Source organism: Mastomys coucha, unplaced genomic scaffold (assembly GCF_008632895.1).
Source record: "Mastomys coucha isolate ucsf_1 unplaced genomic scaffold, UCSF_Mcou_1 pScaffold21, whole genome shotgun sequence".
In the NCBI taxonomy this organism is placed as follows: domain Eukaryota; kingdom Metazoa; phylum Chordata; class Mammalia; order Rodentia; family Muridae; genus Mastomys; species Mastomys coucha.
This window is the reverse complement of record NW_022196904.1, coordinates 123,912,330-123,937,120: the sequence shown is the minus strand read 5'-3', so window position 1 is coordinate 123,937,120 and position 24,791 is coordinate 123,912,330. Positions and strand designations below refer to the sequence as shown.

The 24,791-nt window shown below is 45.2% G+C and overlaps 1 protein-coding gene across 2 annotated transcripts in view; it reads right to left on the bottom strand.

Moving 5' to 3' along the window:
- Positions 1-24,791, bottom strand: part of Dock1 (dedicator of cytokinesis 1) — a 506,850-nt gene that overhangs the window by 399,372 nt on the left and 82,687 nt on the right. The window contains exons 11-18 of one of the 2 annotated variants that reach the window (XM_031388636.1): positions 23,323-23,395; positions 19,881-19,960; positions 15,683-15,808; positions 12,105-12,229; positions 10,725-10,823; positions 9,764-9,836; positions 4,464-4,567; positions 3,590-3,773 (exon numbers count right to left, since the gene is read on the bottom strand). In XM_031388636.1, coding sequence (XP_031244496.1) covers positions 3,590-3,773; positions 4,464-4,567; positions 9,764-9,836; positions 10,725-10,823; positions 12,105-12,229; positions 15,683-15,808; positions 19,881-19,960; positions 23,323-23,395 — 864 coding nt within the window. Of the gene's footprint in view, positions 1-3,589; positions 3,774-4,463; positions 4,568-9,763; positions 9,837-10,724; positions 10,824-12,104; positions 12,230-15,682; positions 15,809-19,880; positions 20,024-23,322; positions 23,396-24,791 lie in introns of both variants that reach the window. The other variant, XM_031388635.1, reaches the window with a different exon arrangement.

The following is a 24,791-nucleotide window of genomic DNA, read 5'->3' as shown; positions in this document are numbered from 1 at the left end:
GCCATCAGACTGGCGGGGGGCGGCGGCCAGCGCCATCTTTGAGATGCGGTGCTTCGCAGCTCTCCACAATCTAGGTAAGAATTTGGTAAACAGACATGCATTCTAATTTCAAAATCAGACCACACAAAAGCCACCTACACCCCATACAGATTTTCATGTGTTTCTCATCACCTCAGGCATCACTGATAACTAGAAGAGTAAACCAGAGGGGGGTGGCACTCAGCACCCACATACAGTGTGGATTATGTAAAGCCAGCTGAGTCACACAGTAACTACAGAACACTGGGCAGGGAGTTTCCCTTGTCTCCTTGTCTGAACAGTGGATACAATGCTGCATAATTTGCAGGGCAGCTCAAAGAACCCAATGTTACAACATGTAGGCAAGCTTATCGAAACAGACAAGCAGCTGCCCTTCAAATATGAAAGGAGCTAGAAAGTCTGGGCAGGATGTTGTGATTCTAACTGAAAGTAAAGTAACAAGAAAGGGTCCATCTTGACCTGACACTTCTGATCCAAGGGTTGAGGGTTTCTCCATCTCACAAGTGATCAATGTCTCTCTAATAGAGACCAATGCATCATCTAAGCCCCATTCCTTCCAAGCTGGTGTCACGGATCATGTGCCTGGGCTGAGCCTGGTCTCTATACTGCAACTTTCAGTTTTTAGTTATTTACTTATTCTTGAGAAGGTGTTATTTTGTTGTTATTGGTTTACAGTTTTTCTTTTCCTTTTTTTGGTCAGGGTTGTTTTTTGTTTTTTGTTTTTTGGGTTTGGGGGGTTTTTTGTTTGTTTGTTTGTTTTTGAGTCAGGGCTCATTTGATGCATCAGACTAGCCTGGAGCTCACTGAAGAACCCAGATTGTATTTAAACTTGTAAATTCTCCTGCCTCAGCAGCCACACCCCATCCCACCCGACAAAAAACTGGGATTATAATGTTTGTGTTGCCCATCTGGGCTCTGTATTACAAATATGAGGAAAAAGTTCAAATGAGAAAATTAATAAATCACCTCATTAGGGGGTGCTTAAAGAAACAGCTTGTCCCTCCCTTACAGAGCTACCCAGTCAGGAAAGGCCTCCATTCCCAGGGACTCAACACAGCTGGACTCATAATTATTCTTTGTTTCATGACTCCTTTCCCTCTCATTATACAGTAAGCTAATTGAGACGAGGGATCATATCTTACAGTTCTTTTCCTATCCCCTATGGCAGCCCACACAGCGCTGAGGACAGGGATCTTTAATACAAACCTTGATGAATAATTCAGCCCCTGCTTTTTTCCCTAAGTAATGGAACTTTTCGAGAACAAATTATGGTTTCAGGAAAATGATTCCCTCAGAGGAGAATTTGGGACTCCACACTCAGGCGCCAACTAGGGCACCCCCATCTAATACACTCCTGGCATGGCACAATCCCAAAAAGGGGTATCAATGCTGGCATGAAATGAAAGCCAGATTCCTCCTTCTGTTCAGTAAGCAGCATCACTTTGGAATTTCCTTGTTGCTTGGCAACAGCTGCAGCAGAGAACAGGGCTCTCTCCCTGGGTACCAGGGAGGGAATCACCCTGCAGATGGTGAGATTCAAGGAGCTATAAGGTGAAAAAGGAATCCACACACCACCCTTGGAGGTTCTCCCCTCCCCCCAACTCTCAGATGTGTAGTTTTAAAGAGATATTGTGGATGAGACTTGTTTTGATAGGAAATTTGATCAAATTTCAGGCAACAACTAGCAATGCATCTGGAACATTGACCCACATATAAGACAGTGGCTTCCTCCAAAGTGACACAGAGCTGGCAGATCTCAGCACATGCTGAGACACTGATGCATGACACTTGGGGCCAATGACCCAGCCAGGGATAATACCTTTAGCCTGCATTGAATGAGGCACAAACATTAGTTCATGTACCCCAGTTTGGTTAAATCTGAGAATCTCATTCCTAGTACTGGGACATTCTTTGCACAGCCCAGTCGCTAGCTGGAGCCCACACAGCTGACTCATGTCCCTGAGAACCAAACTCCTGCACAATCCTCCCTTCCCCCACCACTTGCACAAATCCAGTCTCTCTGCGAAGTGCGGAAATGGGGGGAGTCATTTGCTGGTGGAGATCACCACAGGCAGTAAGTAAGGACCCTTCAGAAATGATTCAAACCCATGGTGACTTGGCAACCAGCAAGTGTCCAAATGGTCCCAAAGTATCAGTGTTCACATAGACTCAAACAACCCAGACATGTCTGGATGCCTTACAGCCCCTCACTAATATTTTACTCAGGAGGGCAATGGGGGGAAAGCCTCACTGGGTAAAGCTGAGAATGAGAGATGGAAGGAGCAGGTGGAGAATGTCTGAAAGACATCTAACCCAAAAGCTGGCATTCCTAAACCCTCAGGACAGCAACATTTCTCCCTTCCAGAGTCCCATCTTCCAAAGGACGGGGTTCTTCTGCGCTAGGTTAATCCAAAAGATGCCTGCTCCTCGGCAAATCTCAAACTCCAGCCATGACTGACAGGCAAACACAGAGATGTGATTCCTGATAATGACGGACATTAATAATCACAACTCCTATCAGGCAGTTAAGAGGGGAAAAAAATTGGATTTTCAAGCTCCATTTCAAGAGAGCATAAAGTCTCTGCACAGCTGTGATACGGCCACATTAGGAGGATGCGATTTTTAAATGAAGGATTTGTGCAGAGAGCCTCTGCCTCCTCCAGACAGAGTCACGGCAACGGTACTGGTGTGCTCAGAATAAGAAGTATCTCCACCGGACTGCCATGACTCTGAGGAGGCTGCAAGCAGTGGGAAATGAACTCAGCCGGCCCAGGGACATGAGGCATCAGCTGATGATGAGTGACCTGTCACATTAGGTTGAGCTTAGTGTACTAGAACCAACAAGGAGGTCTTATCTCACACTGCAAGCAGGGGGCCTAAACATGTCAGGCCAACCAACTTCTCCAAAGAAAGATAACTGGGAATTATCTCAAGGAGAATTAAGACAGAGGAAGACACATAAAAGGGAGTACCTCACATCTGACAGTGGGTATACTAGTCAGAAAGCTCTGGAAGACAGCTGGGTTAAAAGTATCTTTGTTCAAGGTCATTTCCAGGGTTAATATAGAACCAAGGTTCAACTCTACTTCTCTGATGTGATTTCGAATCTTGTATACTTTCCTTGATGCCTTGTTTCCTTTTTTTTGCTGGAAAGCATCTTAAAGAGGAACTCCAGAGCTGACAAGATAGCTGAGTGACTATGGTCACAAGCTTGATGAACTGAGTTCAATCCCCACTATTCACACAGAGAAAGGAAAGAAGCCGATGTGTCCTCTGACTGCCCCCACATATACCGCAAATAAACACAGTTAAAAATAAAAATAAGTCCTTTCATTGTTTAATCTCCCTGCTAAGTTAGTCCTCAGACCAAAATAGAAGTATGAATTTTAAACTCTGACGGATGCCACTTCCTCTTCCCAAAGGCATCGACACCTATGTGGGTCCTTATCAAAGGACAGAGTGGATGACGCCCATGCACCCACAGGAAACTCCTCCAGTCAGCAAGCAGCCAAAAGGGATGTGTTTGAGAGGGAGGAATTCCAGAACTCACCATTCTGGGTCAGTTTCGTGGAACACACCAGCGTGGAGATCTGGAAAGAGTCTTTGCTGATGGTACAACTCCCAAGACTCTGCATTCCTTTGCCAGTGGCTGAGTGGCCCTTTTCTTCCAACTCCCCCTTGGTACTGGGGAGGCTCAAGTATGTGGCTGCATCTTCCAGCTTTTTGGCTTCAGCCTGTGGGTTTGATCATACACTGTGACAAACATTCACTGAGGCAACACTCCAGGTTTAGCATGCTTTATTATTCTGGCTTCTTTCAATGCCCACACCCCCTTTTATGTCATGTTCTACAATGTACTTTAACGATCTTCCCTCTTCCTGTGGATTAATTCCCATCCTCAGCCTTCATATACAGCACGGAATGTGTTATTGCCTGTCATCTTCTCCTGTTAGGAACAGCAAAAGGGCTGGTCATCATAAACTGCTCATTTACATAATTAAATGTAGCTCCATGCTACAGAGCAGCTCTGTCCTCTGGTGAGAAATGTCAACTGTGATGTGTTCATCTTGATCACAGGCTTGACTGAAGCGAGAAGTTCTAAGTGTGTCCATGACAGAGAACTGAATAACTATGAGGGAAAAGTTACCTCCTGAAACTAGGTACACATGAAGACTGGGGACCCTGATGGGCTAAGACAAAGTCTCCTCCCACAGTATTCTTCTCTGTTTCCTGGCCACATGGATAAGAGATGCTCATCACACCCTCCCCACCAAGAAGAATCAAAAGCACACCCTGCCCCCCTTTATTGCTTTGCTCAGGCATTTTGTCACAGCCATGAAAAGCTCACAGCTCAGCTCAGGTGAGGGCTTCACGAGGGCCTGATCCTATCAGGGCTCCCAGGGTCCCTAGGACGATGTGTGCACCTTGTAGACAATAAGGTCATGCTCCCCGTCTCTCAGGGTGGTCCCATCGTATCTCATCAGCTTCACAAAGGCCAGTGCGAAGATCTTCTCAGATTTATCCTTGGCTGCGAAGAAAAGCAATCATTACCCTCAACTATAGTCAAAGTGACATTAGCTCATGCTACAAAGACACCCTTTGTGAAGACAGTAGCCAGCCTGCACAGGTGAAGCCAATGGAGGATGGAGAGACGGACCCCAAGGTCACCAACAGGAAGATTCACAGCAGAAGGATCTACTGTCCTCAAACTAGTTCAAAGTCTCAGGGAAGAAGAAACTGTGGAGCATGGGAGCGGATTCCAGAATAAAGCCAGGAAGGTTTTGCAGAAGAATGTAAAGGAAAGCTCACAACGCTACAATTCCAAAGTAAGTAGGAAGAACCAAAGTGAGCATGGCATGGTTTGAACAGGAACAGAGAGACTAGGATGTGAACAGGGGAATAAACCTAGGACATGGGAAAGGGCCAGTGCAGGGAGGAAAACTGCTTGGAAATACAGAAACTGCAGGGTCCTAGTGCGCACCACCTACCTCTAGGGGACAGAAGACCCTGTGAGAAGTTCTAGGGCCTTTAGCAAGAAAGTACAACAGCCACGCCTGCATGCTGGGCTCATGCTCTCCCTTCCTTCAGGCTTCTGCACAGCATCTAACACAATCAGCTGCCTGTTCACATGTTATCAGCATCTGATGGGTTTTCTTCATGGTCCTCAACACTGGCACATATGTTGTTATGTTACTGCTACTATCTGTCTACTGAGCCCTGGAATCTAAGGGTTTCTGAGTATGTATGGGTCTGTGTGGGGGTGTACATGTGTAGGTATGTATGTATATACTGTATATACATACATGTGTATGTATGTTTCTATGTGTTTATATATGTATACATATATGTGTATATATCTGTATGTCCATGTATGTATATATGTGTATATATGTTTGTGTATGTATATGCATATATATACAAGCATATGTGTACATATGTATGTACATATATGAATGTATATATTTTGAGGTACAGTGTATATGTACATATCTGTAGATATATATACATATGTATCCAACTACGTGTGAGTATATATGTATAGTTGTATATATGTGTGTGGATGTAAATATGTATCTATGTGTGTATACGTGTGTGTATATATATGTGTGTGTGCATATGTGTGTGAGTGTGTGTGTGTGTGTGCGCGCGCATGAGTATATACAAGTAAATGTGTATATGTCTGTCTGTATGCCATTTTCCAACACATGAAATAAACATGACAAACAAATACAGGCACTAGTTAGGGAGAGGACCAACAAATAAGTAAGCTCTTTCACGTCACAAAGGAAGCAAAATCTGGAGGCTTGCACAAGAATAAAGGATGAGAGGCCCTGTGGGAGGGTGGTCAGAGAAGGTGGATCTGAGAAAGTAGATGGACCATGTGCCAGGAAGAAAGGGTACAATACCAATGTCCAGTACTAATGAGGACCCAGCTGGGGGTAGAAGGCCAATGTGGATGGTGAGTGATGAGTGAGAGCCATAGAACATCAGGGACAGGTAACGTAAGGTCACAAACAAGAGACAAGACTAAAGAGATGATTTCCACAAGCTGCCAAGAGTGTCAAGAGTGAGTATTCAAAAGTCTGTCCAAGGGGGCTGGAGAGATGCCTCAGTGGTTAAGAGCACTGGCTGCTCTTCCGGAGGTCCTGAGTTCAAATCCCAGCAACCACATGGTGGCTTACAACCATCTGTAAGGAGATCAGGTGCCCTCTTCTGGTGTGTCTGAAGATAGCTACAGTTTACTCACAAATATAAAATAAATAAATCCTTAAAAAAAAGTCTGTCCAAAAAGGAAGGACAGAGGTGAGACATAGAAGGAGCACACAGCCATCCTCCTCCAGATGAGGAGCTCAAAACTTTCACCCCTTGACCTCCATGCCCAAAAATCTTATGCATTTTGATAGTTGACTGCCTTATATACAATAGGGGCTCAGTAAATGCTTGCTAACTAAAGGACAGTCAACCAACCAAAAAATAGAGACATAAAAACAGATGTTCCTTCTTAATCTAAAATATAGCTTTAGGAAGAGCAGCAGAACATGTGAAGGGATCACTCCTGCTAAGCTTGAGCCCCCAGGGGAGCAGCAATCCCTAGACATGCATGCAATGGCAATTATCAGTCAACAGCATCTTCTGAGTCTACCACTGAGTGGCACTAAAAAGGGACATCATTCATTACCACTGCATCTTCAAGACTCAAGGGTCACTGTCCAGCATATGCTTGCTAAAAGCCACAACAAAAGTAGGTGGATTATTCTAGAATAAGCTCACAGAGTCCTGTAAACTATGTAGTAGGAACCCACATGTTCTTGAAGAGGAGCCAGAGCTTCTCTACCCAGGCAAGCCTGCTCCAATCCAGAAAGACTCAGCTTCTGGCTAGACCATGAAGACATATGTGTAACACACATGAACTGATGTGCCAACAAGTTGCCAGTAGGGCGTGTCCACGTATGTCAACACCAAGCTACTCCAACATAGATCATGACAGGGGACATCCCATCGCTTCTTCTTCTCCAGGCCTTGCTCTAAAGTGGAAAGCAGCTCGTGTGTGACTAGTGAACAAACTACAAAAGTAGACAATGTGTACTGAATATTTTTCTTTCTCAGACCCAGGGTATGTGTACTCAGGCCCAGCCGTAACCGACCCTATGGCTGCCCTCAGTAGCTGTCAAACAAGATCTCATGAGTATCACTTTTACAATGCTCAACATGTCTCCAGAAACACATAAGCTGTGGCCTTGGAGACTTCATTAATTATGCAAATGTGTATGGCATATCGGGTGATAGCATCTTGTCTGTAATGAGTACTTAAAACTGAAGAGAAAAATAAGGATTTGTAAAATTAGAATGCTGGAGATCTCCCTCTACCCAGTGTAATTCATTAATTAAGGGGATGAATTTGGTAAGAAAGTGGCTCCAGAGTGATTCTGACACTGTCCTCTATGGAGTCTACATCTCTTACCAACTATGCTTCCTCCACAGAAGGCCCCACAGCCTCTTACTAGCCTTGGGATAATGTGTGTCCAGGAAGCCAAGCCTGCTCTACAGATGGTCTCTCCACCTTTCCAAGAGTACCTAAGCTCCTCTTGTCCTCTCAGTAGAGCGGTGGCCTACATCTTGAAGACACCTAGGCTGTGACACCTGTGCAGGTCACACCTGTGCCCAGAGAAGCCCTTTCACCAGTCCCCATCTGACCACATCTCATTTCTGTCAGGTCATATTTTATTCCTGGCTATCATTCCTCAGGTGGTTCTGTATACTAATCCTATGCTACCACTTAGCCCAGAGTCTACAATAGGGGACCCTCCCATCTCCTTGTCATATAGACAGGCACTATCAAAGACTAGAAGATGGAAGCCATTCTTCAGAGGCACTCTAGTATAGCACTAAGTCACAGGCTAGACCCTAAGCTGTTTTAGGGGCCACTAACTTAAAACCTCTACCCAGAGTTCTTCATATATAACATGAGAATTCAGGCCAGGAACAATGACTGTGCAAGGGCTTCTGGTTGTATTTGATCCATACAACATAGTGAAGCTCCCATATGAGCCTCAAGAATGTAAGCTCACAGTCAGTGATTGTGCCTATCACCCTAGGGTTTTAGGGCACTCTGTGCATTGACTAGACACCCTCCCTCTGCCTGCTGGCCCAAACATGACTGAGCCCTATGGCAAACACAATGGGGAAACCCCACCTCTCTACTAGCTGGTCTTCACTCACCTAAACATCACATTTAAACTGACAACTGCTGGCCCTCTAACTCAACTCCTAACCTTTTCTCACTGCTAGGATGGGATTGGGAGAGGTAGCTGCTATGCTCCCCTTCCATCCCATACTCATCCACCACTCGGGCTCCTAGCTGTTCTAGAGCCTTTGTTTAACCGCTTCCTGGACTTGCACACCTTGTAAGCTGATATCACATATGGCTCTCCAGCTCTGCGGTTTTATGCCCTCTTCCTCCTAAATCCTCCAAAGGCTCAGGTTTTCTCAGTGGCCTTCTGCAGACCACAAACCTTCCAATAAGAAGCCTTGGCGTATCTTCAGCCCAGCAGGCCACTGTTCTGTAGCTTCATACATACACCTGTCACATACACCTGACCACAGGGAGGGCCTGAGTCCCCAGAAACTATCAAATGGAGACAGAGGAAAACTTCATTACAGTAATGGGTCCTTTCAGGAGCCAGTGGTGTGCTGAAGATGAACTAATGGATGGTACTTCTGTCCTAGGCAAAGATCAGAGAGACTTGTACTTAGGAATCTGCAACAGAGTCTAGAACTAATTGCCTCCCCATGTGGCCCCCATGCGGTCATCTGAGGCACACTATAACACAGCACCCTTCTCACTGATCCCATCTAGCTATAAGTATACCCAACCCAGTGTCACGCATTTTAGTCAACGGAGAACAGGAAGTCATTGTATCGTCCTTCTGTGATAGTTTAGTGTCTAGCATGGAGCTACATCCTTAGCAGACTCTTAATTTGGTCTGTGTGATGGAATCAGCTTCAGTAATCAGAGATCAATTCTTTCAGGAAGGAGAAAATGTGAAGACACGTTCCTTCCTCTAGGCTTGGTATGAAGGGCAAAGTTGCACCAATGCCTACGAGAGCTCCAGCTAAGCTCCAGCAATCACACCAACAAATACAAAGGAGGTTCAAGTTCTCTATTCTAAGACAAAGAACACTAAGCAGCAATTTTCCAAATTGTTTGTTGTGTTTCAGTGACTTTCCTAATGGACTGGCATGGGGTAAGTCAAAGAAGAAATGGGGCTTGAATGATAGCTCACAGTTAAGCACTCCCGCAGAGGAGCTGAGCTCAGTCCACAGCACCTACACAGGGCAGCTTGCAACAGTGTGCAACTCCAGCTCCAGGGAATCTGACGTCCGTGGCTCCCTCCATTGGCACTGCACTCGAGTCCACAAACCAACACTCAGACACACACATAGACACACAAGTAAAAATAAAATCTTTGAAGACGAGGAAGAGAGGCATGAGAAAGAGGAGTAAGGAACAGGTGCACCGCCTATCCCAGAGGGAAGCAGAAAATAAATTTCCCTAAGATCTGTTCCATGATGTTCTCCAGGGGCAAGTTCAGGTGAAAGAAATGGCCCAGGAGCCATGACATCACTGTAAATGACAGCCATGCCCTAAAGCAATTCAGAGCAGGTGCTGCCTGCTAAGCTTTTCCCTTGAAAACAAACACTGATAAAGTGGTCCATTACTTACAGTCCTGCGAGGATCTATGGCGGAAGGTAAATCGAAGGTGACTCCGGTTCACGTCTTCAATAGGGATGGCCACCTTGAAGGACCAAAAGGGCTATGTGAGTACCTATCCCAACATCTTCCAGCAGGAAGTGCTTCATTCAGCCTAGTTATCAGCAGCAGGATAAACACTCGGGCACCAGAGAAATGAAAACACTGTCTATCTTATCCGTATATGATTTCTGCCAAAGGCAAAATGTCTTTTGAAAATTTAAACAAGATAATATTGTGAAGGACACCAAGCCAACTCTGCTAGACAGCTAGATATTTTTCTGTGTTAACACTCAGATGCACACTGCTCAGATTCTATTTTTGAAAGTCGTTGTCTTCATTGTAGCCGCTACATAAAGGTATCTACATCCCATCCGCAGCCACAGCAAGAAAGCTTTCCTGTTACATTATGGCCAGCGAACAAGGCCTCATGCGTGCGGCCTATAAGCAAAGGCTGCCCCTTATGTTCATGTCAGCATCTATATTCCAGGGGCCCAGGCTTTACTTTATGCAACTCAGATTCTTAGGGTAGGTGCTGGGGCGGTAGTAGTTACACATGACAGTGGGGTGTAGTGGGGGAGGCACCATGGCATTATGAGCTGCACTAGGAAAGCACTGTGACAATGTCACAAAAAGCAGACCCACTTCTTAACAATAAACTCCACACACTGACATCCTCCCTCCTTCCTGTGTGGTACAGGGGCAGCAGACCACACACACCAGACTTGAGGAGAAAGACAATAGCTATCTTGAAGATGTGATGGTTCATCTCCATCCAAGTCCTCTTTTTACATTTGAGGGAAAAAACAGTAAGTGTATTAGAGGAATGACTTGGGTAGGTCCTTTTTGACCTTGAGCAACTTTGCTTTCTGTGGTATGAGGGAGGATTTCACAATCAGGCCCCAGGGTTGAAATGACCATAGAAATCCAATACCTTAAGGGTCTCAAACCAGCGAGGCTGCTTCACTTGGTAATAAATCACCGATTTGTACTCGGAGATCGCTTCATCACCAGCACCGGGGAAAATCACATGCTTTAGGAAAAGGCATAAAGAAAGAGTTCATGTTAGGAAAGCTGAGTTGGCTTAGTAGCTAAAGGCTCTTGGTGCCAAGCCTGACAACCAGAGTTCAACCCCAGGACCTGCACGGTAGAAGCAGAGAACTGATGCCTTTATGTGTAGACATGCACACACACACACACATACGCACACACGCACACACACACACACACACACACATACAAAATGAGTAATATTTTTTAATTATTTAGTTTTTAAAAGTGTTAACATTTGATATCACAGTGCCTGTCACTACATATTCCTGTTGCACCCACTAAAGGAGGAGAGGTAGTCATCTAGGCTTCCAATAAACCACTGCATTTGGTCCCCAGAAGGAAGGGACAGGTCCGCCTGTGCCAGTGGTCAGTCTATATAATAGCCTCAGACCCTGGAGGTACAGACAATTGTGAACCATGGGGCAAACCTTGACTACTACTTCTCCTGTCCCCTCCCCAACTCACTTCAAATTACAATCTGAGAACACTTGCCTGATTCACTCAGTGGAGCTAAAAGCAAAGGTTGTCCACCAGACAGATTCATTACTCTAGCCATGAGGATTGCCTGCCAAATCCTTCAACCAGATTCATACCACTAATGCCCCAGAGGCCAGGGCAGTATCCCTCAAATCTTCTAGAGAAATAAGTGACACCAGACAAGGCCAGACAGGGAGAAATGATGTGAGCTCTGTTACACACAGCTGAGCCCAAGTACCAGCCCAGCAATTGCTGTCTAGTCCAGTGGTACCTAGAGGGGCACCTGCTCTGCTCATCAGAGGGAACCACAGCCCCTGGGTCACTCGGGTGGATTCTGCTGGCTGCTTTACCATGAAAAGGAGGTATTGGTCACTTTGGGCACAAGAGAGATAAGACAGATGATCCTAAAAGGCCACCTCATTATCTGACCCTGAGTAAGTAGTGTAATACCTCAGATTCCATTTCCTCATCTCTCAGATACTGAAAGTAACGGTCACTGATCTATCTCTGGGGGATTACAGTAAGAAACAAGGCCCCTTTCTACATCTTAGCAAGAAATGTGATAAAAAAAAAAAGTCTACAGGGATGCCCTGAGACAGGTTAGTGGACAGATCCCCAGGACACAATGACAAGCAGGGAAAAAGGAGCCAGGCACCAACACATATCCCAACATATGAGATAACACAGCCAATCAAAAACACCTCAGTTCCTGCAGCAGAGCCAAGGGGGACATTTACATAGTTGAACTTGAACGCTACAGACAAGACTCGGCAGAAAGAGATACCTCTAATCGCTTCCCGTCTTCATCATAGACAGACACCGTCACCTCCACGTTCTTGGCGGTTGTTTTACTGCCTTTATCAAAATCCCCTTGAACTAATGTCACATAGATATCATTTCGAACATCACCTAGGGGAAAATTATATCTTTAATAGCAATCCATCATTCATAGCATAACTGTGAATTTAGCCAAATTGTTGGAAGCACTTATAAATACTGCATTAGATAGTTCTGAAGTATTTCCTACAAAACAGTCTGAGCTTCTAAGGCACAGCAAAACCTATTTGTATCAACTTCATCTCTGTACCTCTGTGAGGTATTCAGAGTGGCCCCAATGCCACTGATGGAGCTAGAAGGACATAGACCCTTTGTAGCATCCCATGATCAACAGAGACACATGTAAGCCTCCCATGGGATATCACTGTGTCCTTAGCAACCAGCACACACATGCACAAGATAACTAGCACTTCTTTTTGCTAGTTCTCCTTTGCTTCCTTTGAACTGTCAGAATTCGAGCCTTGAACTGAAAGCTTACTGAGAATGAGAACTAGGACCAGGGACAGAGGCAGGTCACAGAGAACTTTCTGTGTTGTCCTTCTCTTCTAGCAAGTAGCTATCAGAGATCTAGTGGGAAGAACAAAACGGAACTGCAGAACTGTAAGAACCGAACAGAGTTTTGCAAGCGGTGAGGGTAGGTTTTTGTTTTCTTTTGTTTTTATTTAGGATCTCACTTGTAACCCAAGGTGGCCCCCAGTTTACAACAATCCTGCCTCAGCCTTCCAAGTGCTGAGCTATCAAGGGTGTGCCACTACATAAACCTCATACATTTTAGTATAAAGTGGACCTTTCATTGTGATGAGGGTAGATTAGAGTCTTCTTTCCGTTGAGAACATGTGAGCTGGAAAAGCTGCAAGCTTCCCTAGCTTCCTGATGGAGAGGAAGCATTTGCACTGATCTGCTAACTACTTCTCAGCCTGCCTGGCCCCATCCTCGCTCAATCCAGCTCTGCACAGAAAAGTAGAGTGCATTGGACCCCAGTTGTGCTTAAAGATGAAGACTTCTTAAGGAAAAAAAAAGCCTTTTCTTGCTTTCTTGTTTTTTTTTTTTATTGTGCTTTTTAAAAAATTGCTCTATTTTGGCTTTTAATGGATCCAACTATTAAATTAAAGTTGCATTTAAAAGTCATTATTGTAATGGTCCCAGTGGGTTGCTCCAACAGCCATGGTGGCTGCCATGGCAGATACTCTCCACAAGAGAGGTTAAAAAAGATTCAAGCATGAGGCTGGGGCTACAGGAAGCAAGACTTCCTACCTAAGACCTACCACTTATCAGCTGTGGGACCTCAGAAAAGTCCCTTCACATCCTGAGCTAAGACACCACTCAGCAGCTTTATTGGTTTGGCACACCTTAATTGTAGGTTTCTTAGCCAGAAAATTCTATCAAAACACAAAAACTATAATCTCTACCTGTATGCATATGTGCACACAGCTATGGAGACCAGAGGGCAACCTCCATTGTAATACAACCATCCACCTTGTATTTTAGGACAGTCTCTCTCTGACTTAGACCTCACCAATTCAGTAGGCTGGCTAGCTTATAAGCTTCAGCGATCTGCCTCTCTCCAAATCCACTCCATGCAAGCATATGTCACCACGCTCAGCATTTTTAGGTGGGTTCTAGGCATTTAAAACTCAGGTCCTTGCAAGCATTTTACCCACTGAGTTATTACTCTAGCCCTCAAAATCATAATATTTTATTTTATTTGAGGGTTATATATCAGTTTCCCAAAAAACCTCAGCAGGTAGAGAAGTAACATGGGCTATCAGGCCTCAAGGGGATAAAGCACCACAGCCTCATGCCTATGTTCACCATTCTCGCAGAGATAGGTTTCTGCACAATCATGGGAGAAGAAGAAAAGACACCATTTGCAGTGAATAAGAAAGAAGACATTAGATGCTAGAAGATGTTGAGGTTTTGGCTTACTGTCTATTGTAATGCTAAGTGTGGGCCTCTAAGACCTGGAGTCTGCACTTAGACCCTGTGACCTTGCCCCCCAAATTAATTCTGATTGGTGAAAACAGAAGCTGACAGCCAATAGCTAGGCAGAAGAGACATAAATGGGATTTTGGTTTTGCAGGCTTGGGAGGGAAAAGGGCCAGGAGGAAGAAGAATGTGCAGGAGAGGAGGAAGGAAAAGCCACCACGGGTTAAGGGTCAAGAGAGAATGGCCCCGAGGGTTGCCCAGTTGGAGTTAAGAGCAGCCCAAATGGAACATAGTAAATAGTAAGTGATAACTTGGGGCTATGGATGGGAAAATAGATCCTAACAGCATGGAGGGGAGGCAGCTGCCCAGCTATTATGCTGCTTAAGGCTTATTAAGCCCACCATGATGAACTATATTCTGAATGGTGAGCTAAAAGAAACCCTTTCTCCCTTAAATTGCTTTTGTCTGAGTATTTTATCACAGTCCAGAAAGGGGCAAGAAAAAACTAAGACATCTGTAAATGTGAGAGTATCATAAAGGATCAAACAAATGCACCATCATCTTCTCCCATGCGGGTGCATCTCAGGTCCAAATATAAACAATAAGTTCACAAATCATCCATCCCATTTCCATGAACAAGACTGGCATGCCATTCATATCCAGGGAGCAACAATGTCATCCAGGCTAGCCTACTTCACCTACCTGTTAATGTCAGCAGACAGAGTAGCCAATAACTCACACCAATCCTGAGGGGTGAATAGAATGGAAGGCATCTATCCCATGGTTGAAAAACAATGCCTATGGCAGCAGAGACCCTGGGGAGCTAAACACCTTCTCCCACAGCATGTGGCATTAGAGACCTATGACAGAGGCCAGGTGTGTTGACCATGATGAGGCTTGACCCTACTTTCAGTGCCCAATGCTCACGTGACTTTGGGCTGTAGTTTAATTTTGATTGGAATTAGTCAACACCACTCTTGAAGTGCTCGAGCTCCTTCTGTGGACCAACCTAGACTACACAAGTAAACATCAACTGCAAACCAAATTATACATTAAGGATAAATATGAACATGCATCCCAAGGGCAGATACCAATGCCAACATCAGATTATCGATATGGATATTTTTAGAAACTGGAAAGTATTGTTAAATATAAAAGAAAAATGTTCATGTATTAGTTCACATAGCTTAAAATACATGGCTGAGCCAGAGCTACATCAGTGTGATAATGAACACTACCTGAGCAGGTCCCAAGGCAAGCATTATCCTTCTGACAGGCTTGCCACTAGCCTGGGTATCTGACCCACCCTTCTTTCCTTCATTCATTCTTTCCTTCCTTCCTTCCTTCCTTCTTTCCTTTCTTCCTTCTTTCCTTTCTTCCTTTTTTCCTTTCTTCCTTCTTTCCTTTCTTCATTCTTTCCTGTGGTCTCAGCCCTTGAGCACTAAAGTTATTCTTAGCAACCCCATTTCTGCCAATGTACATGTCATGTGCTCCAGATTCTCTCCACAAGAGCTCTCACACATTCCTATCCATACATCGCTCTTCATGGCTAGTGACCACTGCATGGAGCTCAAAGGCCATGAGAGAGGCTAACCTTACCTGGCATGATAATCTCTGGAAACCCTGTCTTGCGGGCCACAGCTGTGGTCCTGTCCACCAAGTGGGGAAACTCCTTCCGAATCTGATGGATGTCTCCAGGAAGTAATTTCAAGGTTACCCACAAACCTAGAAAAACAAAGCCATGTTTGCCTCAAGTGTGTGGCTAAAGACACTTTCAGTGGCTGAAAACCTTTTAATCTACAGAGCAGCATCATAAACAGAAATACTCAGGCAAATGTCCAAGCAAGAGGTACCCAGCTCAGTGGCACACACTCAGTCCAGGTACAAACCTTGCCTATGAGATCAACCCATAAATCTGTGAGATGACAGAGAAGTGGACCCATATGTGCCAAGGACAAACAGTTCTTTGAAATTATCTTAATTTAGGAAAAATCAGAAGGTGGCATTTATGGTAGAGGCTGAGAAAGGCAGGGAGAAACTCAGAGGCTCACACCCACCACAGAGATATGCACCTGGAGCCAGTGAGGACCATGATGCTCTGAGGAGGTCCCAAGAGCTCAGGAGCAAGGCAGGACTCTGACCTGAAAATAACCCAGCAGCTGCAGGTGGAAGTTATAGGAAAAGACTGAGTCAGGAGAGGCTACAGGCCAGCCTCATGGTGGGATATACACTTTGGTCTCTGAGCTTCTTGTAGGATTAGGATTCTCTCTAACTACAAAGCTCATATGTGGGGAGGCATGGACACCTAACAAGTATAGACTTAGGTATTTGATGGAAGGAAGGAAGAAAGGAAAGAAGGAAGAAAGGAAAGAATGAAGCCTCACTAAGACCTCGGAGGGGCTTGGAAAGACCAACATGGGGTCAAAATGACAGAACTCAGGAAAGACGAAGGGAAGGAAGGTAGCTCTCAGAACACCTGCTATGGGCATTCTTAGAAGGTGCTCTACACCATCCTCCAAATGAAAGCCTGCTCTAGGTGACACTCTTAAGAACACTAGGTTGGGGAGAGAAAGTCCCAAAGCATGTATGGAAGGTTCTTTCCACTTGCGGCCCCTGCTGAGAAGGAGGTGGAGTTGACAGACAGGAAATGTATCATCCACATGGTCAAAATGTGAAACCCAAGTGGGAAGGGGAGTGGAGGTGGAACTGAGCAGCAAGAAGTCCCTTTGACCTTCCAGGTAGAAAGGAAGGGCAGATGCTAGTGAGAAAAGAATGAGGTTCAGCAGATGCCAGGGAGAAGGAACTATACAGGGCAGAGAAGCAGACCCAGCCACAGACACCGGGAACTGCCCACACAACTTGTTTAAGGTCGTCCCATTTTTACAAGTTTCCTTTTCCTTTTTCTCTAAGAGAAAATTCCAGATCATGAGAATCCCAAAGAGAAAAGGGTGCCCAGGAGAGGAGATCTCAATGAATGACATCAGAGAATGGCACCGAGAAAAGGGCACATGTACCATGTCACAGGAAATGCACTGCATGTGTGCACAAAGAACTAAAGGACGTGCATTATGCTCGCTAGCCCATGCTCCCAGGAACTATATGTATGTCCACACACCCAGGCTACTAGCTTTCTTTTTGTAGCTCACACTAAAGGACAACAGGCATCTCTGGGCATGCAGAAACTTAGACTCTCAAGGGACTGGGTACTTTACCTTGTCCCCTTCTCCACTGATTCTGCCATGTAGTCCAGCAAACTAAACCTAGTCACATTAAGTAACATCAGAGAGTCTGATGAGCTTTCAAATATGCTCACCAACAGCCTGCTCAAATATCTGGGTGGATAAGTAGAATATCAGTGACACAATTCAACTTCTTACAATTGAAATACAGAGATTAGATAGTCATGATTGCACAGTGTTCAAAGTACAATCCTCACAGGGGGAAACGAGGCCAGTTCTCAAAGAATAAGTATGCTTAGAATTGACATGTGTTTCACCAGAATGATGGAACACACAATGCATATTCATCACTTCTCAAACAACAGAAGCAGGTGTGGACATGAGGATCTGTTGTCCACATACACATCCAGAACTCAGGCAGGGACTAGAATCATAAGGGTTAAAGAGAAAAGAATCACGGATGTAGCTCAGTGGTGTCATGCTTAATATGCATGCACAGGACCCTGGGTTTAGTCAACCAAAAGAAGAGAGGATGTTCATAATACTCTGCCTTTGTGACAAGAAAACTGGATGCTACAGAGATGGAATTAGCCCAGGCCTAGAGCAAGCTCAGAGGAGGCACCAGGGGAATGATCGTGGAGAAATCCACTAGCACTTGCAAATATTATCATCTCCTTATCATCCAGTCTGGGTCCTCTGGTTGAGACTGGGAAGATGAGCAGGCTTCAGGAGGTACCTAGGTCAATCTAATAGAAACAGGAGTCCACAGGAAGAGCCCAGAACACACAGCTGTGCCCTAGCCAAGCCTCCCTCAACTCTCCTAGTAATGCTGGAGGAAAGATCAAGGTCTAGCTGAACCACACTTAGTGATGCTATTGGCTCGGTGATACTGTTGACTCAAAATGCAAAGATTATGTTTGCATTGTCAGTATGCAAAGAGTCAGTATGTCCATTCAGAAAGACACTTGTAACCCCCTTGAAAATGCCATGGATGTTCTTGTCTCTCATTCTCAACTAGGATCTGAAACCTCTCTTTACTCTTTGGTAGCTGAAGATACCAGGAGTTATCAGCCCCATCCAGGTGCCAGCCAGAATCCATGCCATTGCTGTGTAGCTCACAGATTCTGGCTATGCCCCATGAGTCTGGCTGTTTTGATGTCGGCCTAACACTATTACTATTTATCCTATGTGAGTCTGTGGTAAACACAGCATTGTGATGAAGCTACAAAAGGAACTGGAGGTCTGTCGGGGTTAAGGATTGCTGAGCCAGAAATAAGGGAGTGGTCAGGCCTTGTAGTAGCTCCTACCTCTGAAGAGACACCCTGTGGTTTAAAAATACAGGGCAAACTGGAAGAGCTGTAATCTGTAAGGGGTGAGGCCTTGGTTCAGTTTAAACTTGCTCCATGTACAAAGGCTATAATCTATAAACATTCTAGATGGAGTTGGCCTGAGAGTGGGGTAAAGCCAACGCTAACTACAGAAGTGATTTGAGCTCCCTTTTCCAGAACATTCTTCAGACTCAATAAACATAGCTTGGGACAACAGAGATGGTTGGTTTGGAAGACTGGGGGAGGAGGGCAGCTGTTCCATTAAGCTCCTCTGAGTACATAGTCTGGTGTACCAGATCGAGGACCAACCTGGTACACGGATTTTCCCAAATGTGAAAAGCAGGTTAGAGTCTGAAATCTCTTAAGAAGACTTACTTTCCTCCATGTCAGAGGTAGGGCTTGATGATCAGTTGGTTTTTGGCGGGTCTCCTGGCCAGCCCAATGCCAACTGTCAGCAGCGAAAGCTGATTGATTCATTAGCTCCACCAGCAGAAGGTCAGCTGCTTGGATGCATCAGTGTGGTGTTAAAAATGATGAAAGCAGGAAGGGGAGCAGGGGGTGAGAAGAAGGAGGGAGGAGGCTACTTAGATGACAGAAACAAGGAGTCACTTCCCCCTCAGGGACAGAGGGGCAACTACAGAACACTGGCAGTGCTGTATCAGAACTGGCACACGCCAGAGGGGAGGGAAATCAGATGAGGTAAGCCTGTGCCTTTTGGGCAGAGGTCATGACTTCTGTTGCTGTTACTGTGGGATCTGGGTTTGGTTTAGGTTTGACTTGTTGATATCCTTGCTTATTTGTTTGTAGTTGTAGCTGGATAGCCTTAGATGACCTTGAATTTCTGATCTCCCTAGCTTCCCAACAGCTAGGGTTACAAGCATCAAAGCTTACTTCCTGTGGTGCTGGGAACAGAACTCAGAGCTTCCTGCATGCCAAGCAGGCACTATACCAACCAAGCTATGTCCTCAGCCTTCCAGTACTTTGTTAGGTGTGACAGAAGAAGGAGAGAACAAGGAGCACCGGGAAAGAGCAGGGGTCAAAAGTAAGAGCTGATTCCTGTGCTACAGGCTCCTGGGCCCTCTGTTATTCAGAGAGTCCCAGCCATATCCCACTCCTGCCCTCTTCTGCACTTACCTAGGAGGCTGGTTCCCAGGCACCTACAAAGGTTATCAGTGAGACAGCCTGCAGAGCTGTCCGTCCAGGGGGAAGAAGCACCAGCCAGTCCCACAAGTTCCAACACCCCAGCCCAGATTCCCCACACACCCACAGACAGAAGCAACAGATACACACCTTGTCCCTTGTGGTTGACTTCTTTGGCTGCAATGACTTTGTTTATGACAGTTTGAAGGAAGTCATTCTCCCCTGCCACCCTGGGTGAGAAACGGGATGACATGTTCAGCGGCTTGTGTCGAATGGCGTCGTCCAATGCGAGCCTGGAGGGCATGGGGCAACCAAGACCACAGGAGACAAAGGGGCACAGAGACCCGTGGGTGACAGTAACAGAGGGACACAAAATAGCATCACCACCGAGTATGAAAGAGTCGTCATGAGTCAACGAAAGACAAAGGGCAGGATAGGTGACAAGAGAGACAGGGAAAGCATTGATCAGGAAAATGGTGAACCACAGGAGAGAGGTCCGGCTGAGGAGGGTGCCCCACTCCCAGGGACCGTGTGCACAGGGCTCCACTCCATTGCTAATGGACAGTCCAAAGGGGCTGCTCTGAGTCTAAAGTGGCTAAGAGGCCTTGCATTCAATACTGATGGCCATTTGTGCCACTCAGCTAATGGTGAGCTAGTTGAGGACAAGAAGGGATGAAAAAGAAAACAAAAACAAGATCCCTTTTCTTCCCCAGAAATAGCCCTCAAACCTAATAACAAACTGCCTTTGGTTCCTCACTGTGTTCACAAAATGGTCTCCAATAGCCACATGTGAAGGTAGTTCAGTCCTTGGAGAACAGTATTAGTGGATATCATGTCTGGATGCTGAACCCTGGATATTACTCGAAATACAGACTACCAACATCTGTAGGCCCATGAGCCCATGCATGTGAGAGTAGCCAGCACAGGCAACATGCATCAGGAGAAATACTGTGTGGTGCCACCAAGCACAACAAGAAAAGGGTGCAAAAACATTCATCAGGTAGAGAACGCTTAAAATCAATTCTAGGAACAAGGACTATGTCATCCATCACTTGAGCCAAGCAACTCAAAGGAGCTGAGCACTGTTCTAATTTATTTCACCAAGTTAAAAAGAGATGAACGAGAGAGTGAGAGAGAATACACACTGTTTCCCTCCCTAAAACCAACCCTGTGAGGTGATAAATCCATTTTAATGGAGCAAAAAACGTTCTCATTAGCATGACATTTCCCAGAGAACAGTTTCCAGGCTTATTTTGCTATTAGAATCATGCTACTTTTTTCTTCTATCTCTGCAGATATTAATCTGTGTAACCATCATCCTCTCAAAGAACAAGACTCACAGATAACACAACAGGTGAGCGTGCGCTAATACTGTTTAAAGTGGACTTCTATGGCCAGATGGCAAAGCCTGGTGGCAACACGCAGTGATCTCAAAGGCCAGACGGAAACCAGGAGTCAAAACTTGATATATCTCTTCACTGGCTTTTCCAATACCCAAAGCCAATGTTTTGTTTGGTGTTTGGTCTTTGATGCAGTTGTTGTTTTGTTTTGTTTACCTTTAGAGGGGGCAAATGAGCAATAAGGAAATTCACTTATTAGGATCGTTAGGTGTTCCTACATCCTGTGGCTTGATGAAATTGAAGCCTTAGGAACATTAGGAAGCCCTGTCATATTGCAAAGGAACTGAGTATTATAATCGGACAGAGGCATGTTCTGTTTATTCCCACTTTGTCAGACCTGTTCCAGGATGGGAATGTTTCCTGTACATGCTAAAGAAGGATCCCAATTCTACAGAACGCAGCTATCTATGCTTGCCACAAGTGGGATTATCCAGGATAACTGTCCACAGAGATGGAAATGAGCACCTACACATCTGCAATGGTTACTCTTTATTGTCAACATGACAGACTCTAGACTCACTAGAGAGCTAGCACTCTGGGCATGCACAGGGGGGATTTTCTTGACAGCCTTAACTGAGGTGAGAAACCAGCCCACTATGAGTGGTACCGTCCCCTGGCTGAGTTCCTGGGCTGTACAAAATGGAGAGAGTAAACTGAGCACAAGCATACATTCCAATGATGGACTGTAACCTTGAACTGGGAGTCACAAAACAACAAACAAAGAACCCACCTTTCCCATTAAGTTGCACGTGTAGGATATTTCATCACAGCCAGAGGAAAAGAAACCAAGACACTACCCACTATGGCAACAACCAGCCCTGCATGGCCATAAACACATGAAACAGACAGATGTGATTGAAGAGCTGCGTCTTAATTCTACTCAGCTGTAATTAATATAAAGAGCCACATGGGGCTAGTGGTTAGCAAAGACCAGACAGAAAAGTAAATGGAAAGCATTTAAGCCACAAGAGACCTCTGCCTCCAATTGCCTGTGGTGAAACATGTGGTACTGGAGCCCAACTTTAGTCTATACGATGCTGAGTTTAAAGTTACTCCTCTCCACAAGATGCAAAATCTTCTACAGAGCGACCCAGGAAAGAGTATTCTTTTAACACACAAAAATGCCTCACTGCCCCCATCCTAAACAAGTGGTTCTTAAGTCTGCAGGGAGTAGGGTGGTCCCTCATGAAGCATGTATGAGGCAAGAGAAGCCCATCCCACGCCTCCCTTCATCCCAACAACAGGCCTCCTCCAGACACCCATTATCACAAGCCTCCCATACTCCTGAGGCAGCACCTCAAAAGCAATGTTCACCTACCCACGTGAAATTCACCTTAAGCCTAGAAGTCTTTGAATAAAAACAAAATGGAAAAGAAAAGAGGACAGAGGAAACTGCAGAGTCCCAGAGCAGGTCACTCTAACCCCAACTGCTCGTTCTCCTGGGAGGTCAGGCCCCTGGAGGAGGCTGTCTCTTGCAATCAACCTGAAGTACCCAGCTCTCCCTCCTCTTCAGGAGTGGCCCCGATCTTGAGCCAGCCTCACTCCAATCACCATACTCACAGGTTCCAGCTGCAAATCAGAGACTAATCTCACAAATCGGCCCCAAGTGCTTTGCCCATGTTCCCTCGACCTCTCTAAAGACCTCAGGTCAGAAGTGGACAAAGCCTTAAAAAAGAAAGAAAGAAAAGAAAAGAAAGGAAAAGGAGGAAAAAAAGGAAAAGCCAAAACCCACTCATCTGAGCAAAAAACCGAGACAGAAAAAATCAGCAGCCTGATTACAAGCTTTAAGGTGTTATTTCTCGCTTTACAAAAGAATTCATCATTACTTTGTTTGGTTTCTATTTTAAAAAGCAGCAATCTCTTGTGATGAATCTGAAAGTATTGTATTTTGAAAATGTGAATTGCTACGAGAACAAATCGATTATGTAAAGAAATATGCTCAGTGTGGAATTGTAATCTTTCTACTGATAAGGTAATTCTGGGAACACAAGGAACATCGGGACCATACACAAACCTTATTTCATTGTCCTCTCAATTCCTGATTCCATGTGCCACAGCAGTGACTACATAGATTCCTCATTATTGAAAAACAAATGAATCCTGACTGGGCTTAACAAATAACCTTACCAGTAAACTATTAACTGTGGGTTTTTCGGGTTGTGTTGTGTTAAGGACGGGATTCTCATACTTACGCCTGGAAGGGGATGAAGTGCTGTTTATCTTCATCATCGACTTTCCCGTTTATTATGTCTGTCACATCCATCACTGGGGAAAGAAAGAACAGAAGGGATTGTTTGGGCTTGAGTGCCACCACTATAGAAAGTCAAAAGAACCAAAGGAAGCACAGACCATGCTCCACCAGGAACTGTACAATAGAATCTTCTCACGAGTAAGTCCGTTATTCTAAGACATCTGAGAGATCAAGTCATCTGAACATGCTGGCCCCAGTGGGCAAGCAGCTCAAATAGACAATTCCACTGAATAATTTCCTTTGCCTGGTTTTCCAGGGGTCACTTTAGAGATCTGCTGGCCAACACAAAGTTTTGTAAGAAGGAGCTATTCTGCATCAATGGGCACCTAAGTGTGTGTGGGGGGGTCAAGTGTGATAAGAAATCGCTTTTAGATTCACTTGGCTCATTTGACTTTATTTTAAACAGCACTTGTAGCAAGCGCCTATCTACTCATAATAACATAACACTCTGGGATAGTTAAGACTGACTCAACAGATCTGAAGTCACCTAGGAGACAGGCCTCTACACACACTTGTAACTAAATTCGCTCAGCTTCTAGGCATGTCTGTGAGAGATGGTCTAGATAAGATGAGTTTAGGTGGGAAGGCTGGCCATCCATGGGCTGGGGTCTTGAACTGAATAAGAGGTGAACTGAGCTGAACACAAGCATTCATCCCACACTGCCTCATGGTCTTTGCACCTGGCTTTCACAGTGTCATCTTCATGCCATCCACAGCATGACAGACTATTCTCAAGCTAGAAGCCAAAAGAAGCACCAGCTTCCTTAAGTTGCTTCCATATCGGGTATTTTTCCATAGCAATGAGAAAAATAACTCAGACACAGCCTAGTAATGACATAACTACAATATGAAATAATTGGCTAAGAGCTGGTGCCTGTGTCAGTAGGACACTTGAGGCTGACCCTCAGTGACCTGATAGACATGGAGGAAACTGAGGCACACAGTCAAAAATGAACAGACATCCCAAAGCCAGCATCTCACCACCTTGGCTCCCTGCATTTTATTACCTTGTTTTCACTGGGCTGGCCCAGGCTCCCCAGATGGCCCGGGCTCACCAGCATCCACACTATCTGCATTCAATGAGAGTCTAGCTCTGGTGGCATTCAGGGCTTTACTCAGGACAACTTTCTCTCTTCCTAACCACTCTGTGACTTTGCCAATGCTAAGCACAGCTTTAAAACCCTGAAGGGAACTGCAAAGGTTCTCTACCATGTCTTTTCTCACATACATATCTGGCTGAAAGAGTGCCACAGGTCTGTCCTAGTTACTAGTTTCCCTTACTGAAACTAGAGGTGAGGTTCATTCCTACACACCAATGCTCAGTTCTGTGGTATGAGTGTGAAGAGTTCCCCTCAGGCCCATGTGCTTGATCCTTGGTCCCCAGCTGGTGGCACTATCTTAGAAAATTTT